The 17,289-nt window shown below is 41.3% G+C and overlaps 1 protein-coding gene across 1 annotated transcript; it reads right to left on the minus strand.

Annotated features, from left to right (window-relative positions):
- Nucleotides 1-3,955: 3,955 nt before the first annotated feature.
- LOC128381252 (E3 SUMO-protein ligase CBX4-like) lies at nt 3,956-11,052 on the minus strand. Its single transcript, XM_053341215.1, has 5 exons — nt 10,877-11,052; nt 10,615-10,658; nt 9,937-10,002; nt 8,011-8,077; nt 3,956-6,742 (listed from the first exon to the last, which is right to left on the minus strand). Exons 1-5 carry the CDS (start codon nt 10,943-10,945, stop codon nt 5,249-5,251), a joined length of 1,740 nt encoding a protein of 579 aa, XP_053197190.1. The 5' UTR covers nt 10,946-11,052; the 3' UTR covers nt 3,956-5,248.
- Nucleotides 11,053-17,289: the final 6,237 nt, after the last annotated feature.

Raw genomic sequence — 17,289 nt, forward strand, 5'->3', positions numbered from 1 at the left:
AAAACCACCCTGCCAGTGATAGATACGTCAGACAGATGATATCTGATACCTCAGGCTGACGGATTAACTCCAATCATTTGGCACATACAATAAACGTATGTGTTCACATTTCTATTCAATCGAATGCATGAAAAGATCTGTTTGCAGTCCGTGACAAATAAGGGGTAATTCGGGGTCAGTTATTTATTACACACTGACCACTAACATCTTTAACATCTTTGCATCATGTGTAATCCATTTAACACCAAAAACGTGGTCGTTATAAGGTCGTTAGGCATTTATACTACAAACTGCCCTGAATGATTTTGAATGAAGACAAATTAAGTTTTATTTGTCTGAATTTTAGTTTGTCATGAGGACAGTTTGGTCCAGTCTCCTGCGGGGTAATAGGACATCTGTTTCCGGACAGTAAAGCGCTGCTTTAAGATCCATCAGAAGCAGACTGTCCGTCTGGCATCACATTCTTCTCTCATTTGTTTCATGCCTTCACAATGAGAACATCTGCCAAACAAGACGTCGCTCAGAGCTGAAGCCTATAGAAAAAAAAAATTGAAATCAGTTTGACCGAACATTTTATTTTTGGAAGCTATGCACAATTAATAAAAAGAATATGCGACATGTGTGAAAATGTAAAGATATGCTGCCACAAGAAAAGATGACATGGATAGATATCGCAATCTTTTCAGGTGAGGGTCGGGAGCAGGTAATTATTTGTTAAGGAACCTGTTTGTCTACTTTGATCATTTGAATATACATGATTACCCTTCTTTCCTTGTAGGATTGTGACAGCATAAACAAACAGTCAGCACAGGCAGAGAGGGAAGATGGGCGCACCTCACACTCTGGATGCGATTGGTCTCGGCGCGTCTGCAGTGCAGCAGTGCCGCCGCCGTTAAAACATCATTGGTTGGCTTGTATCCGGGCAAGACGCGGATTCCCGGTGTGAGCAGGAACGGGGAAAAACCCCGGCCACACTACAAAGGCGCAGTAATGAGGAAAGAAGCCCTGATGCGGGAAGAGGAAGATAAAGGGAACCCGTTCACCTTATAAAGCTGATGATCAGACTGCTGTGTAAATTAATAACAGTTAAGGAATGGCGATGTGGAGATATGTCATCTCTGACCGAAATGACCAGTGACAATAATAAATGGTCATTCCACATTTTCTCTCCAATTACGCATAAATCATTTTAATTGATCTATTAATTTAAAGTCCATACGTGGCTAATGGAGAGGTGAGGCAGTTTCACTAGTCTAACGTCATTCTCTCAGATATGCTGAGATCTTGATACGTTTGGTTGTAGGCTATCTCATAATTGTCTTCTCTAGGGGCAAATTAACTAGAATTTCCATGTAAGGCCTACTAAACCTTTAAGGACTCCAACCACAGGAGAATACATTTACCCGTATGATGAACAATGTGTCTGGTGAGATGTTTGCGCGCTCAGGTTTATTTTGTCAGCGAGCCACGCACAAATTTCCAAAGAACCACACACACTAAAGACACACTATATGACTGGATGTTCATGTGTGCACAGGCCCAGGTTCAACGAAAAAAATCCACCAGTTTCATTAGTGGTGCTGAGTCACACTGGGGTCAGTTTTTTAAGTATCAGTCCCTGAATGCTCGGAGGTTTAGTCATATGTTGTTTGTTTGTCGCTATAATGGTATGATGCTGGTTGACCCCGGCAGGTTAGTCACTGTGAATAACGCTTTCATAGTCTATAGTCTACACAGAGACTCAGGCTTTAGAAGTGAGCTGTTCATTATATCCATCCATCTTCTTAACGAAAATACAAATGGGAATGGATTTTAAATGTTCTCTCTCATAGTGGTGGTTTTGTGATAGGGATCCAAACATCTTTTACTATTATAAAATGAATTTTTACATACAATTTTAACAAAATAAAAGAGGTCTGTAGCTCCCAATCCAAACAGCTACGTTCTCAATTTATTTAGGTTATATTTGTGTTCAGTTGCTAAAAGTGAACGTAATTATATTGGAATACTTATAGTATATAAAAGACTGGACGCGTGAGAAAGCTGTATGAGGGTCAATCACATGAGGTGACTCGGTTTTAGAAGACAATTTAAAATCTGCAACACAGCACTTTATATTTCTGTGTGTGCGGAAAAATCTGCAGGCCTAGTCAAGACTGTGAGTGTGTGTGGAGTGGACTACATGTTTCACCCAGAATTCACATCATGTCCCTGTCAAGTTTTCCAAAAAAAGATTCCTTGAATATGTTTGGGATTGTAGAAATGAGATTGTGCTTTAATTGTTTCAAATAGACTACAATGTGTCAAAGAACCTTGAGGCCTGAGTCAGTCATGCATGCATGAATACAGCATGAGCTGACAGATAAGAGGAAGAGGAAAAGAGGATGTGTCATTGCTTTCTTATGTACGTGTCTTTTTTTTTTTTTTAATTAATCTTACATGACCAGCTTGTTCGTGCAGCTGCACCCACATACCTGTAAAAAGCCATAAATATGCTACTTAGATGAAATCATTTCTACTTAAATCCAGCGGGGGATTTCCAGCTGTAGCCACTGAGTTGAAACATTGTTGCAATTATTTGTGGGCTGCAGCAGCTGCGAGGCGTTTCAGAGAGACTCGATAGAAAAAGAAAAAGTGGATGGAGAGCAGAGAGAGAGAGAGAGAGAGAGAGAGAGAGAGAGAGTATAGAGAGAGAGAGTAGAGAGAGAGAGAGGACAGCCATTTTCTCTGTCGTTCCTCACATTAACGCGCACAGAAAGCAGTTTTATTGGCGGGCTGCAGCAGAGGAAATGGTCGAGAGCTTTACCGTCTCTATCATTTTACACCGAGAGTGACGACAGACAGCTCAGCGTCGGATCACGCTCACGTCAATTCTAATGTCCGTGTAAAACACAACAGGCAGAAGGAGGGTTTGCGCTCAAATTACAGCAAACAAGAGGAGTATTTAGAGGGAGAGGTTTAGTGGTTTAGTTCAGCCAGCGGAATGAGCTTCTCTGCACATCTCTGCTTCAAAGCGCCCTTCAGTTGATTTAGACTAGAGGAACAGCAACTGGCCAAAAACCTCAGAAACATGATGGAAAATAACACGCGATGTCATTAAAGTGAACCTGTAATGAACCTTCTCGCCTCCCGTTGAGCCTCTCAGCACGTCAGGAGGATTTATTAACGAGCAGATCTGATAAATTGAGGTGTAAACTGTGTTAAAATGATGAACCGTACACTAATATGCTCTTTAAAGACACATCGAAGTGTTACTTGGATCATAAACTCATGTCGCTCACAGTGGTTTTTATTTATCTCCAATTAGCAATTAAGAACAATTATTAGACAATCATCACTATATCTTCACGGGTTTTTTGGATTATATATTTATTGAAGTTATAGTCTAGGCTATAACACAGGTCTGTGGTGATCATTTTACCACTCTATAAGTTTCTATAAATCTCCACCTGTGGCCCATTTGAGTCGCGTTAAATAGGATTTATTGGTAAATTGGAAGTAATGAAAAGCTATTGATTTACGCATGCAGCCATAGACGAGGCGTGACTTGTATAGCATGGATGGCAAATAGTTGGTCCAGGCAGCGCGCATGGGTTAGATGATGCCCATCTGAAAATAAACTCACAGGCTCTGTAATAATCCTCACGGCCCGCAGCCTGCACACACACACACACACACACACACACACACATATACACGTACACACACGCGCGCAGGGCCACAAATAGCCCCCATGCACAGATTTAGCAACTTCTGAGGTAACGTCAGCCATCTAAGAGCATTAAAGCAGCCACCCTATCCTTTTAAAATCTTTAGTTGTTCATGTGATGTAGAATACCAACCATGAGATGTCTTTTCTGGACAACAAAGGTTGATAGGAGAGGATAATGTGTAAAAAAAAATTAAAGAAAAATTAAAAAAGTATAGCAAGAAACACATCACACACAAGTCCAAATTCCACTTGCAAACAAATTTATTATTGCAAAATGTATCATAGGAAGCCTTCACTTAGTCTGCACACAAAACATCAAAAGTGCATCTGATCATCGTTCTCACAGTTCAATGCACCTCTGGACTTTCAGACCACACAGTGCTGGAAGGGATATTTTTTTAAAATGACACACAAGAGGGCATGGATGTATAACACAAGGGGACAGATCTGATCATGACAGGAACATGTGCTTTGACAATACTTTAAAATGATAAAAACTCTGTAGTCTACACAGGGTATGTTAGGGTGCCAGAGGCAGGAACATGAAAAGCTGAATCATGGATCATGGAGCACCCACCTGGTGGGACTAATCTGCTGGATTACACAGCTCAACTGGCAGTGTTAACACAGGATTGTGAATGATATAACTCAAATGAACAGTTGTTATGAGATGTTTGCAGCGCTGCAAAACATGAAATCAATATGGTGACGACATGGTTGTATGTCTGCTGTTGTAATGGAAGTGACTTGTGCTCAGTATCAGATCTCCAGATGCATGACATAAAACACTTTGAACAGAGACCAAATAATAGGAGCATATATCAAACATTAACCATTAATATTCTTTCATTTTCAAAACATCCTCCTTTTCAACAATGCAAATAACATTTATTGATAGAAAGGCGCTTATTTTTTTCTTTATCTGCTTGTTTAAGCATGCCTAATGGCATAATCTGTCCAAGCAGCACACATCCTTCTGTCCATCTGCTCTCTCTCACACACACACATTCTCTCTCTCTCTTTCTCACACACACACACACACACACACACACACACACACACACACACAGACAGACACAGTGTAGTTTACCATGTTTCAATATAATTTTTCTTCCTTACAAAATTCTCCATATAGTCTACATTTGTGTAGCATGTTCTGCGAATGTAGACAGTTGAGTGTATAAATCAAATGACATCTATAGAAAAGTGAAGTGTATTTACAAGTAAGTAGGTAAGCAAGTGTAAGTGCATCTTCAATTAAACTTCCCGCATTTATTTCATCTAATTTTGCTTTGTAAACTAAGTTTCAAATAGCTGAAATTAGATACTGCATGTGATAAAATCTCCAGAAATTACAACAGGTAGAGCTTAGAAAAGGAAATATGCAAATAATGGGATAAAAGATCCAAATATGCTTTTTTTTCTCCTTAACTATACAAAAAGAAAACATTAAGAGTTCGTTTGTACATTCAAGCATCTGAAAATACAAATATATTTCATGTACATTTGTACAGTTACAGTTGGTACAAAGTTCTGTTACACTGTCACATATTCCTTGAATGTGACTGTGAGGCAGTTTGTAGTAATGTCTGTGATGACTATATTTCCAAGGAAAGGTTGGAAAGAGGGAAATGACTCCTCTTTTTTCTTTTCGTGGTTAGAAACAGACAATGACTCGGGTTTTTCCTCTTCTGCATTTTTTTGTGTTTCAGCCTGGGTTTGGGTTTGTGTTTGTGTGTCCATCTGTGTTTGTGTTTCAGCTTGTGTGGGTGTTTGATCCTGCGTGTGTGTTTCAAGTTGTGTCGAAGATTCGGCCTGAGTCACTGTGGAAGATGCGGCTTTAGGCCTGGACTTCACTATTCTCAAGTCAATGGGTTCCTCTTGGTCTGCGTACCCACAGTCCTGCTGTCCAAGGTGACCCTGGTAAACGTTTTGGTTTATGCTGATGCTTTGGGCGGGCGAAGATACTGTGTTAGGAGCGCTGATACTCCTAGAGCTCAAAAACCTCTTACTGCTCACATGCTCCTCGCCGCTTGTGTCAGAGAGGTGTCGCTTTAGTCCTTGAAATCCACCTTGGCTTCCTCTTTTGTCCGTTAAGGAGGGAACTCCCCTATCCAAAGGCAAGGAGACCAGATTAGGCTTGGTTGTCAATTGTAAAGGCTGATCCGCTGGAAGCTGCCCCTGACCCCTGACCTCGACATGTTTATCCTGTTCCGTCACAGTTGGCTCCATCTTAGGAGACTGTTCCTTTTCTTTGGGGCAACCTGCCTTAAATCCAGCGCTGGGAAGAGTCGGTTTGTCTTTGGGGTTTTTCGCAAATCCATTCATGAGGCCCAGCTTTTTGACGAGTTTCATCTTCTCCAGGTGGTTCTCCACGCTATTGTCCGTTCCTTGCGGTGGTTTCCCACCACTTTCAGATTCACCGTTTTTAATCTTGGCCGCCTGCATTCCGTTTTCCATGTATTTGCTCATGACGATAACAATCCGCCCGTTCTTGTTTTTGTTTTTCACAATCTTTAGCTTGCTGCTGCTGACGCCGTTAGACTGCGGCGAGGCGTCCTCTTTTGGTTTGACCTTCTCCGGCTCTTTGTGGCCGTTGAGGTCTGCTGGAAGCTTCTTCAGCTCCATGGTGATATCCTTTACTTTGGTCAAGCAGCCGGAGTCCTTGTCCCGGATCCATTTTTGCTGCAACACAGGGGGAAGGTTGTACCCCTTGTTGGAGAGCTCCGGGGCCTTGACTTCTCTGGGCTTAGCGAACATAGGCTCGTGCACCTTGAGGCCCGGCTGGTAGTGGTGGTGCTTCTTGCTGTTGAGCTGGTAGTAGTACTTTTTGCTGTTGGCCTGCTGCTGCTCGGCCTCGCGCTCCCTGCCCAGCGGCTGGTACTGGTGGTGCTTCTTGCTGTTCATCTGGTACTGCTGGCTTTGGGGACGGAGCATCTGAATGGGGTTGGTCTTCTGACAGCTGTCGTTGTCCAGAGACGCCTCATGTAAGTCAGCCAGGATACTGGATCTCCGGGCAAAAGAAGGGACCTGTAAAAACAAGACATCCATTAGTCTTTTTAGAGAAGCACAAACATATAGCTCAATGAATATTACATGAAGAATTAAGGGTATTTCTTCTGCCTTTACATGACTATTCAAAATAAAAGGCCATCCCTCTTTGTAGGGGATCTGATTAATGATTCAACTGTCTACAGTATCTATACATGTGTCTATGTCGGGCTACAACAAAAAGCTACGGTTCATTTGGGGCCCACAAGCTGCACTGTGCACAACGGCGCTTGGAATGTGTGCAGGGGCTCTTCTGAGGCCTGAACCACCGCAACATTTATTTCGGGGGCCTTCGTCCATGTTCACACAGCCCTCCTACAGTTCGTGAGCAGCTCTTTCAGCCACCGGCCCGGCCATCACAGTGACATTTCAAAGTGTCTCCTGTGGCTGTGACCTCAGCTCGGTGGAATGTCACTGGCTGCTTTGTGTCCCGTCATTGACTTTATCCCATGTGTTACCACAAACACCCTCCTGAGAGGAACAAAAGCAGTCCTCTGAGAGGTTCCCCTGGCCTTTTGGACCTTTGATTGATGCGCTAAATGTACGATTCATAGTCATTTAGCTACAACTGTTAAGTCAGGGAGCTGGCCCCTTTAAATCTAATGCGATAATATCTCGTTGTCTGTAATATATATTCTAATTTTCGGTTTGCAACGCTAGTGTTAAAAGGGGCGTGTCGTCAATTTTACCCATGAAGTTCAGTGTACTTGTCAGGGCAGGGGGGGAAATGCCCTCTGTCCATGTATGATGTCCTGGAGGGAGCTTTCTGAAGTCTAAGAAAATAAACCTGTTCATCAGGGTTATCTTTGCTTGGGCTTGAGCTGCAAATGTATATCAGAAACCTGCATTAAAACTGGGGGTGTTGAGTTTGAAGGATGTGGGCATTCTCTAGGCAGGGAAGGACTAACAAAACACACTTTAAAAAAAAAAGTGAATTATGGTAAATGTAGGATCCAGCATTTTCAGAGTTTCACGCATACTAAAGACTAAAGATCTTAACCACTCATAGCCATTCTTTGTTAAATCTGTCTCTTGTAAGTCCTCTCACTTTATGGAAGTCCAATATGAACTTGCTGGAGTACCCCTTTAAATAAGCCTTATTTTAGAAAATGTACACTTTTATAATATTTTTTATATATGGGCTTATTTGTGAGGGAATCATGCATGAAAAGAAATCTTAAGCATAGTTGTAATTTATCATTTACATGATAGATAATCAAGAGAAGTATTAAGTCTTCTTTTCTTACCTGAAGCAGTAGATGCTTGGGCTTGGGTCCTCTCTTGCGATATCCCATCAGCTGCTCTTGACGTTCCCTGTGGGCAAGAAAAAAGCAGCCAATCAGTGAAACCATCTCACAGAGATGAGTCTCTGTTGCATGGCAACACAACGTTACGGGTGTCCTCCTCAGACTCAATTAGACAACACTGAGCCTGTGTTACAGGTTGGAGTTACACTTCCTGATGCAAAGTGACATTTATTTAACACACATTGAAGGAGTTTTAAGAGATGTTCATTTCAATCCTTATATATATTTACCTTCTCACAGTATCATGACCTTTCTTTACATTGTATCAAATATTTAACCCCTAATTATTGTCAGCCCTCACTGCAATAAAAAGCTGAACAGTGGCATTAAGTCAGGCTTGTTCCTCCGTGAATAGCAATAAATAGATGATGTAACACCTTTACCTTCTACAGTGGATACAGTAGAAGATGAAGGCCAACCCCTCTTTGACTTTCCTTAGCTTTCCTCAGTCTCCATACAAGTCTCTCCAAGGCAGTAACTCAATACCGCAGACAGGAGTGATGTCAGTCCCCTCCCCCACCCTCCTCCCTCACATCTAATTACAATGACGACTCAGTGTATTTTCATAGCCTGGTATTCAGACGATTTGGCTCCCCTGAGAGACACGCAATTAGTTTCAATAAAATCTTGCCGCTTTAGAGAGAGAGAGGTAATTGCAAAAACAGACACAGAGTGATGTCGATGTTTTGCTATAACGTGTGACCTGTGCCTGAGAGGTTACTGTAAGCAAAAGCTGAGGGAGGCCAAGAGAAAAGCCAGTGACACTTTAACACACCACGCATTTATAATAATTTCAGTTACACTGTCCTTTACATGGAGTTGTCTGCACAGCAATCAACACACTATTTAGAAATGAGCCAAGCAGTTCATTTCACCATGGAGGACCACTTATAACAATTTCTGACCTACTATTTAGTTCCCTGTTCATAATTTAAAGACTCCATCCACTCAAAATTGTGTTTTGCTTTGTGATTTCACTCAAATGTTTGACTGTGTTCGACACTAGAAGACTGTTTTAATAATCATCTGCTTGAAGAAGGAGGTTTCTCTGTAATTATCTTAAATCTGACTTTGAGACGTATATGTGCAAGATGATTTTGTGAAATCACAACTAATTTGCAGCCAATCATGGTGAAATATGAGAATTACACAAGTGTGATGTGAAACTGTAAAAACTCCATTGAAAAAACTGACTTTTCAGTGAAGTAGGAGATATGTCTTCAGCAGCAACTTTTGAAATTTGAACAATGTGTTGTTTGTGATTGAATGTTTCATGAAGTAACTGAACTTTTTTTTTTGGGAGAAAAACAAAATGATTTACTGATTTATTATTCTTGACCTTTCAGTTTTCTATCCACTTAAATAATTGTGCATGTGATTAAATTCTGATCTTTGCATTATTTCTGTAAATCACTTGGTTTATTGGTTAATACAGATGGTTGCCATGATCTGTGGAAGATGACACAGGTGCATCTGGTGAGTGGATGGTGGGACAGCAGGTAGCACTTACACGACAACTTGATGCTGACACTCAAATAACTATCAGGTGACAAAAAGTAGATGCTGAACAAAGTGTCAGTTTGTTATGGTAAGCCTGACTTGGGTGTAACTCTAACCTGACCCTCTAATGACACCACTTTTAATCCTAATCCAAACCTACACTACATGCTGAATCTGCACCTTTAATCGGCCAATGGTTAATTATCAACATGGGATTATCTTGAAAGTGTGACATAACCGCAAACGCTCAGACTTCTTACTTTAAACGTGCTGATGACATGACAGAAAAAACAACAACTTTTAATTTAAACTTGTTTGGTCATGGTAATGTGTGTAATGTTTGTGTTTATCCCACTCTTAACTTACCTGTCTTGGAAAGCATCAAGTAATCTTGGGTCCAGGATGTTTTCCTCTGGTTCCCACGTGTTGTATCTAATCAGAGAGGAAAGAGTAAGCAGGGGGGACACACAGGCCTGTCAAAAAAGTGGCTGATATAATTAAGCACTGGCTGAGGATAGCAGGTGATTTCTACTTCATAAGCACCAAAACGACCCTGAACTGTCCATAGCCCTATCTTTACTTCCTGCATTCTCCCATATCTCTTATTTGTAGGCGTGTGCATGTCTAAACAACATGCTGAGACACTTGTGGTCCCCGTGGATGCACGTGTAATAAATCATGAGTAACTTTTACGCACGGCTGTAGAGGGAGGAAGAGGATACAATTGGCTCAATCTCTACTCAACTGTAGACATATGGGCACCTCTTAAAACATGTGGCTCAATTATAGACATGTCTTCCTTTAATTGGCACACTGGGGGATTGCATACATTGTAAAATCACATTCATCATCGCGTCAAACGCAAGAACGCGCAAACGCCCATAAGCGCGCCCACGCTCGCGCGGTTGCACAAATTCTCACACACACACACACACACACACACATACACACACACACACACACACACACACGCACACATCTGTTTTGAATGTTGTGTTATCACCATCATGATTTTTTATGATTAAATTCAATAAGGTGACTTACTTGGGAGACCATCCTCGCCACTTGACCAGATACTCCACCCGCCCCTGTGAATGGAGACAAACGGGATAATGAGCGTAACGTTACTTTACGCAGCGATATGTATTCTGCATTGCACCGTCATCTTAGAAATTATCCTGTGAGGTGAGGAGGGAGAAAAAAAAGCATGTATCCATCAGAGTGAGAAGAAAAGCCAAAGAGAAATCATCCTCATTTCCAAATGCAATCATTAAAAAGACTGTCCTTCAGTGCTCTTGTGACAAACCTTTCTGCTGCGCTTCTTCTCGATGCTCTCCACCGCAAAGACGTGCTCTCCCGCGGCGGGTAGCTCCATTTTATCCGATATAAAACAAGCGACTCTTCTGTTTTTTTTGCCCCCTGCTTTTGCTTTCCGACACCTTATCCTCGCTTGCAGGCCGTTTTTTCTCACTCCTCTGATGTGAAGCACAAGAGCCCCCCCTCCTCCTGCTCCTTCTGTATATTCACTGCGCTTCTTCCCTCGCTTTCCCCCTCTGAGAGACTCGTTCTGCAGCCGAGTTGAAGCCGCAGCTACAAAACACTTGATGCAAATAGCCGTTGGCGTGACGTCGCACGAGAGGGAGGTAATATGGGCGGTGTTTATTATCACGCTGCTTTCAAGTGCTGTCGGAAAAAATGTAATCACGACTTCGACGGCGCCTGAGCACCAACATGTTTTTTTTGTTTTGTTTTTTAAGTGAAAAATTATATGTTATGGCAAGACATTAAGTGAGGAGAATGGATACCATAGCAACAACTTGTAATAGTCCATAGATGGGAATTTTACAACTGTAGACTATTTTATTCTTTGACCTTTCTAGACTTTTTTTCTATTTCTATTATTATCATCCATTATTTAACCTTTAGTCATTATCTGCATAAATAACAGCTCATTAGCTTATTGAGGTGTAATAAAAAGGGACCTACTGACTTTTTGTGGTTTTCTGTTATTGATGTGCTGTGATGATGTTGCATGTCTTTGTTAAACATTGTCAAAGTTCCAAAACTTGAGGTTAGCATATGTAGAAATCCTCCCTGCAAGTCAAATAGCTGAGTTTCAACCTGCTATGAACACTACATTTGTGTTTTTTTCAACCCTATGAGCTGAACAGATCATTGTGCATGCCTGCCTTGGTTGCTAAAGTCGTTGTTAACACTTTTCCGGGTGTTTTTGTTGTTCACATGTGTATTTCGGATCAGATTCAAGAATATGGAAGTGAACAATGTATGGATCAGATTCAAGAATATGGAAGTGAAAAATGTATGGATCAGATTCAAGAATATGGAAGTGAAAAATGTACGTATGTGCAGATGTATTTGAGAAGTTGACATTTCAAGTAAAGAATGAGAAAGAGGAAGGTGCACCTGCACACTGTGTTCACTTTTTCAATAAAGATACTTTATAGGCCTAAGCCTAAACAAAGTTTCAGTCAATGGCTTTCTTCAGCGCTTCAGTCTTTGACATTGCTTCACTAATGCACCTGTCACAAGACTACACAGGTGTGCCAGAAAGTTTTTGATGAGTAACTATCAAGAAAAAAAGTAAATACTACCACTATAGTTTGTGTCATAGTTTGTTCATGTTGCCTCCCGAGGGTCGAGAAGCTGTGATCCAGCTTACTGGAAACTAACCAGCGAGAAAAAATTGGGTTGCTAAGGAGGGGGACTGTAAAGAGACCAAAGCTTAATGGCCTGTTTCAGACAGAGACTGAAATGAGGGGCTGCACAAAGGGCCAGTATAAGTTAATAATAAGGATGTCTTTGATCTGTGAATTATGTAAAGCTACTCAAGTTGAGTCCCAGATTAAAACATGTAGAGCTGGAAATGAGCATAATAGGTCTCCTTCAACACAAAGTGTGCATATTTCTTCATCTTTGGTATGCTTGTGTCCAGACTTGCAAAACAGAAGAATTGACAGGACAGGAAGTTTTTTCCCTTCATCTGACACTGGGTACATCACTGGTTGAGAAGGTGTGCTGATTGGAAATCAGCTAATGTGGTGTTTGGTTGGAAAGAAAACCTGCATGGCAAAGGAATCAGAACCACTGATAACCACTCATATTATAATGAAGTACAGTATTGTTTTCTACTGATCAACCAAAGGGCAGGCGAATTATCACTAACTGAACGCGTGACTATGATTTCCAAAAGTACGAGCTGAAATGAGACCGTAAACGCCACATCTCTCCCTCCTACGTCGCTGGATGTGAAGCGAGATCTAACTGCAAGAGGGTGCTATGAAAGAGAGCGTTTTATACTAAACCATGATGGCCTCAATCTGATGTACACCAACTTAAATGTAGCAACTTACAAGGCCTTTCGCTTCATTTTATTTCAGTCACAACACATCAGTAGGTTGGGTTTGACAGATGTGTGTTTAGGATGTGTGCGCCCACATGTCTTCCACCCACAGACCCACAATGTAGCCTATTTATGAGCTGGTGCATATAATACGGCTGGATTGCATGTATCCTAATTATAAGGCTACCAATATAAAAAAATAATCGCCTAGGCCCAAGTTAAAGTCAAGGCCACTGGCTGACATTGATTTATCACGGCCGCCATGACACGGCCTTGTCTATTACAGGGGATCCATCTGAAATAGGAAAACAATTTTATCCGATGCTCTTGTGGTGTGGCTGAAACCGCTTCAGTGGGATGATAATGCGGCATGAATCATCGCCTGTGTAAAGTTAAATTGCGGACAGAGCCTGGTCGCTGTTATGCTCATTACAATGAATAGATTTCCATATCCTCTCTGAGTCAAGGTCACACAAAGAGATGACATTTCAGACAGCACCGTGTCGCGGGGATTTTATGCTGGATTTTCGCCGTGTTAAAAGATAGCCCCCGGTTGCGTGGCACCCGATGTAGGTCAGCATCCTTTGCGGGAGCTCCAACCCCGCCGGCTTCAGCTCCATTGGGGTTATTTCTGACTGCGGAGACCCGACAGGACAGGCAGCAGCCGGTTCAGTTATCACTTGGCACTGCACACAACACTCACGGTATGAACCAGCTCAGGCCTGACGTCCACAAAACACACACACACACACACACACACACACACACACACACACACACACACACAAACACACACACACCAAACCCAGAGTTTAGGCTGGTAATGGCAATGCCCCAAATCGCACCTAAGTGAGGACAGAATATTGTCATAAAGCCGAAAAAGGGGGAGAATTATAAATAATATAACATATCCAGTTGTTTACTGCTGCCTTCTTTATCCAGCTGTTTAATGTTATATTTACAGTAATATCTACAGCAGGAAGACATTTTCGATATATTGCTATAAAAATAAAAAACACTGAATGTCTACGATGCCCTAGTTGCATTGTTTCATACAGTTGGACCAAATAAAATTCAGCAGCGAAAGGGTTAAAGTGCAGGGTTCCCGCAGGCTGCAGCGCTCGGCCTATTGCAGAAAGGCACGACTGTCTTTCCTTATAAGGCAATGAGTGCAAATCGGTGGTGGAATATCAAACGAAATAAACGACTGCGGCGCATTCACAATTGTCTATATGCTTCAAATACCCTTTGAAAAAGCAAACATACTGTCTAAACATCCATTATTCTTCACCGGTTTATCGGTCCACGAGACTGCGGCGTTCACGCGCGGCGTGCGAGCAGCCCTGCGCGCGCTCAAGGGCACAGCGCCACGCATAGAGTCTGCTAATTCAGCTGCGTCACTCCTAAATTAACTGCGACGGCAAGAAACACGGACGTCAATTAGTAGCTAAAGGATTGAAGAAAGGTATAGCTCTGAAGCAGTGGCCAGGAAGCTTTTATTAGACGACCACAGAGCATATCCAATATCACCTGTCTGCTTCTCCTCTCACCACACAACCTGATGCCTTCACTAACACCTGACGTTATTGACCACATATGATATTTATATGCCTCTAACATATGGTATTTCGATAGTGTTGATATAATATAATAGCTTATGGGGGCTATAAATTGGTAAACACGGGCTCATGCGACAGTTCTGCCAAGATGTAAGAGATTTGGAGTAGGGCACGTGCACCAGGGACGGATGGAATGTGATGCAGCACGTGCGTGTGTTATTAATGGTACGTGCGCACATAAATGTCACCAGAAACAGCACCGCATAGAAACCCGTTCACAGCCCCGCACTGTTGTTATTTATTTATGTACCCCCTCAGAAAATTAAGAACCCAAATCAACGAAAATCAGCTCAGACATCGGTGTTTTCAACCAGTGTGTCCAACTGTTTCAAACACGACTCGTTTAATGACACCTCGATTAAAAAAAGACGCTTCATGACAAGGAAAATTATTTAAAAAAAAGAAAAGAAACCCCGACATGTGACTGACACAAGCAAACAAACCGGTCTGGTGGAATTTTAGTGCCCTCATAAACAGAAATCAACAAAACTAAAAAAACTGCTCTCCTTATCAACATGTGATCTCAACAGGTCGACTTTCAATAAAAAAAAAAACAAGAGAAGTTTAGACAAGTTTAGTTTGACATGTCCTCAGACAGGCGGAGAAAAATGCGACAATTCTTCACTGACTGAGGTGTCGTCGTTCCTTTAATATACGGACATGAAATGGTCTTTTACATGAAACAGCGCGAAGTGCAGGTGTAAACTGGCGATTTGGTGAAAGTGACTGAATTATTGCATTTGAAGGGATTTGCTGAAGATGATCACTTTCCTTCACTAAACGCAGAATGGGTAAAGATGTCAAGAATCCATCCACAGGAAATTACACAGAGAGGAACTTAATTTTGAATCTTATTTTTAATGGAGAAATTGTAACTCTAAGTCCTTGCACAGCACTAATACTGTAAATGCAGGTATTCATCAAATTAAAACTACATGGGTAAGAAAATTAGAGACTAAAACATTATGTTATCATGTAGCACATTACTTTTTCATCTGTAGCTGTCCTGAAACTGTTTGCAGTTCTCTACACCAGCATCTTGTACCTTACCTCTACTAACTAACTAATCCAAGGCACATGATGTAAGTCTTCAAGTCATTCAGGGAAGAGGTGAAGACAAGAAGTGAAAATGAAGAGTGAAAAGAAGTTAGTGATATTACTGTAAGGAGGAGAAGCAAAGGATCTTTGAGGATCTTTACAGTGAGAAAAATGTTCAAACCTCTGTAATCAAAGGAGTGTTTGAGACAGTTGTGTTCAGTGAATCACAACATAATTTACAACAAATGTGTTGTGCTGGGAAGAAACACAAAAATACAGAAAAAAAAGGAAAAAAATCCCCAAGAGTTCTATGAGGGGTTACTAGAGGGGATTTTTTGCTGCATATTTATTTGTGTGATTCACAGACATAAAGGGTAGAGAGCAGCAGGTGTGGATGAGGAGCTGATGTTTATGGACAAACATACTTGGATCCATGGATCCGATGATGCCGCTGCTCTATTCTGTCAAGTGAGCACATCTGATTAAGATGACATTTCCACGTAGGAAGAAATGACGCTCTGCCTGCGTCATAGCGCTGTACAATGGCTCAAATGACAGCAGGGGAAAAACCGGAGGATGGAGAGCTGACAAGGTCATTAAACAAACTCCAGTTCAAAGGATGTGAATAATGACAGCACATATTTGCTCATTAGAAAAGCAGAAATATAGATGTGTAGTTCCAAATCAGCTAGACTGTTTAATTTAACAGCAAACGCAAATTCCTCTGAGGAACCTGAAAGGAAACTCATATTGTCTGAAGTATAAAGTTTCCATAGTTTTCAAAACCTTAATCTTTACGGAGAACTAAATTTACTGAAGTAGAATTTAAATCTCTCAAATAAAAACATTTTACTGTTATCGAAGATCAATTGTAATTCCCTACATGACATATTTAATGCACATCCTAGAGTACAAAGTGTAGCAAACTACTGCTTACATGTACTAAATGACTCTCAGCATTGGGAAAAAGGAATGTTGTCTTGCAGCTAAAAGCCTTTGTGTGATTTAATGAATTTAAATGTTTCTTCAAAGTATCCATAACATGGCAGGAATTCAGCTGGAACTACACACACTAAATCACCAGCTGTAAAATAAAGGAAAATGCACTCAGTTATGTAAGAATCTTACTTTTTTCATCTGACTCAAATATATTTTTTTTTTATTTGAACAGAGCTGAAAGATCACATAGTTCCTCTATGGCTTGAGAAAAATTTGAGTTGGCATGTTTTTAATGAAACCTATTCAAAACTTGTTGGAAAAACTAAAAATGCCAGATGTTCCACCCAGCGAGTAGATCGTTCCTCGTACAGTTCCTGAAAATTTTACAGTTTAACTTGACATTGAGTTGAGCGGAATGAGGTAAATGTTATTTTAAGTATCAGAGCGGTGCACAGGTTTCTGATGCGGTTCGTTGATGGTCACAGCTGAGCAGCCTAACTGTCATCGCTCTGTTTCACTGTTCATTTTATTCTCAGCGGGGACTCACGACAACTGCTTCAGCTTTTTTACAAAGATCAAACAACTGAGTCACCGCTGCACCCGGGGTTTAGTGCCACTTTAACAACAGTTCAGCTTGTGCTTGTGACGTATTTTATTGGTTTTGGTAGCAGTGATGGATAATGAAACTGAAAAAAAAAGGAGAACTGGATTTATAATGTTGTAAACTGAAGTGAAACTCCAAATCAACCATTGTTAGTAAAG

Source organism: Scomber japonicus, chromosome 2 (genome assembly GCF_027409825.1).
Source record: "Scomber japonicus isolate fScoJap1 chromosome 2, fScoJap1.pri, whole genome shotgun sequence".
NCBI classification, from domain to species: Eukaryota; Metazoa; Chordata; class Actinopteri; order Scombriformes; family Scombridae; genus Scomber; species Scomber japonicus.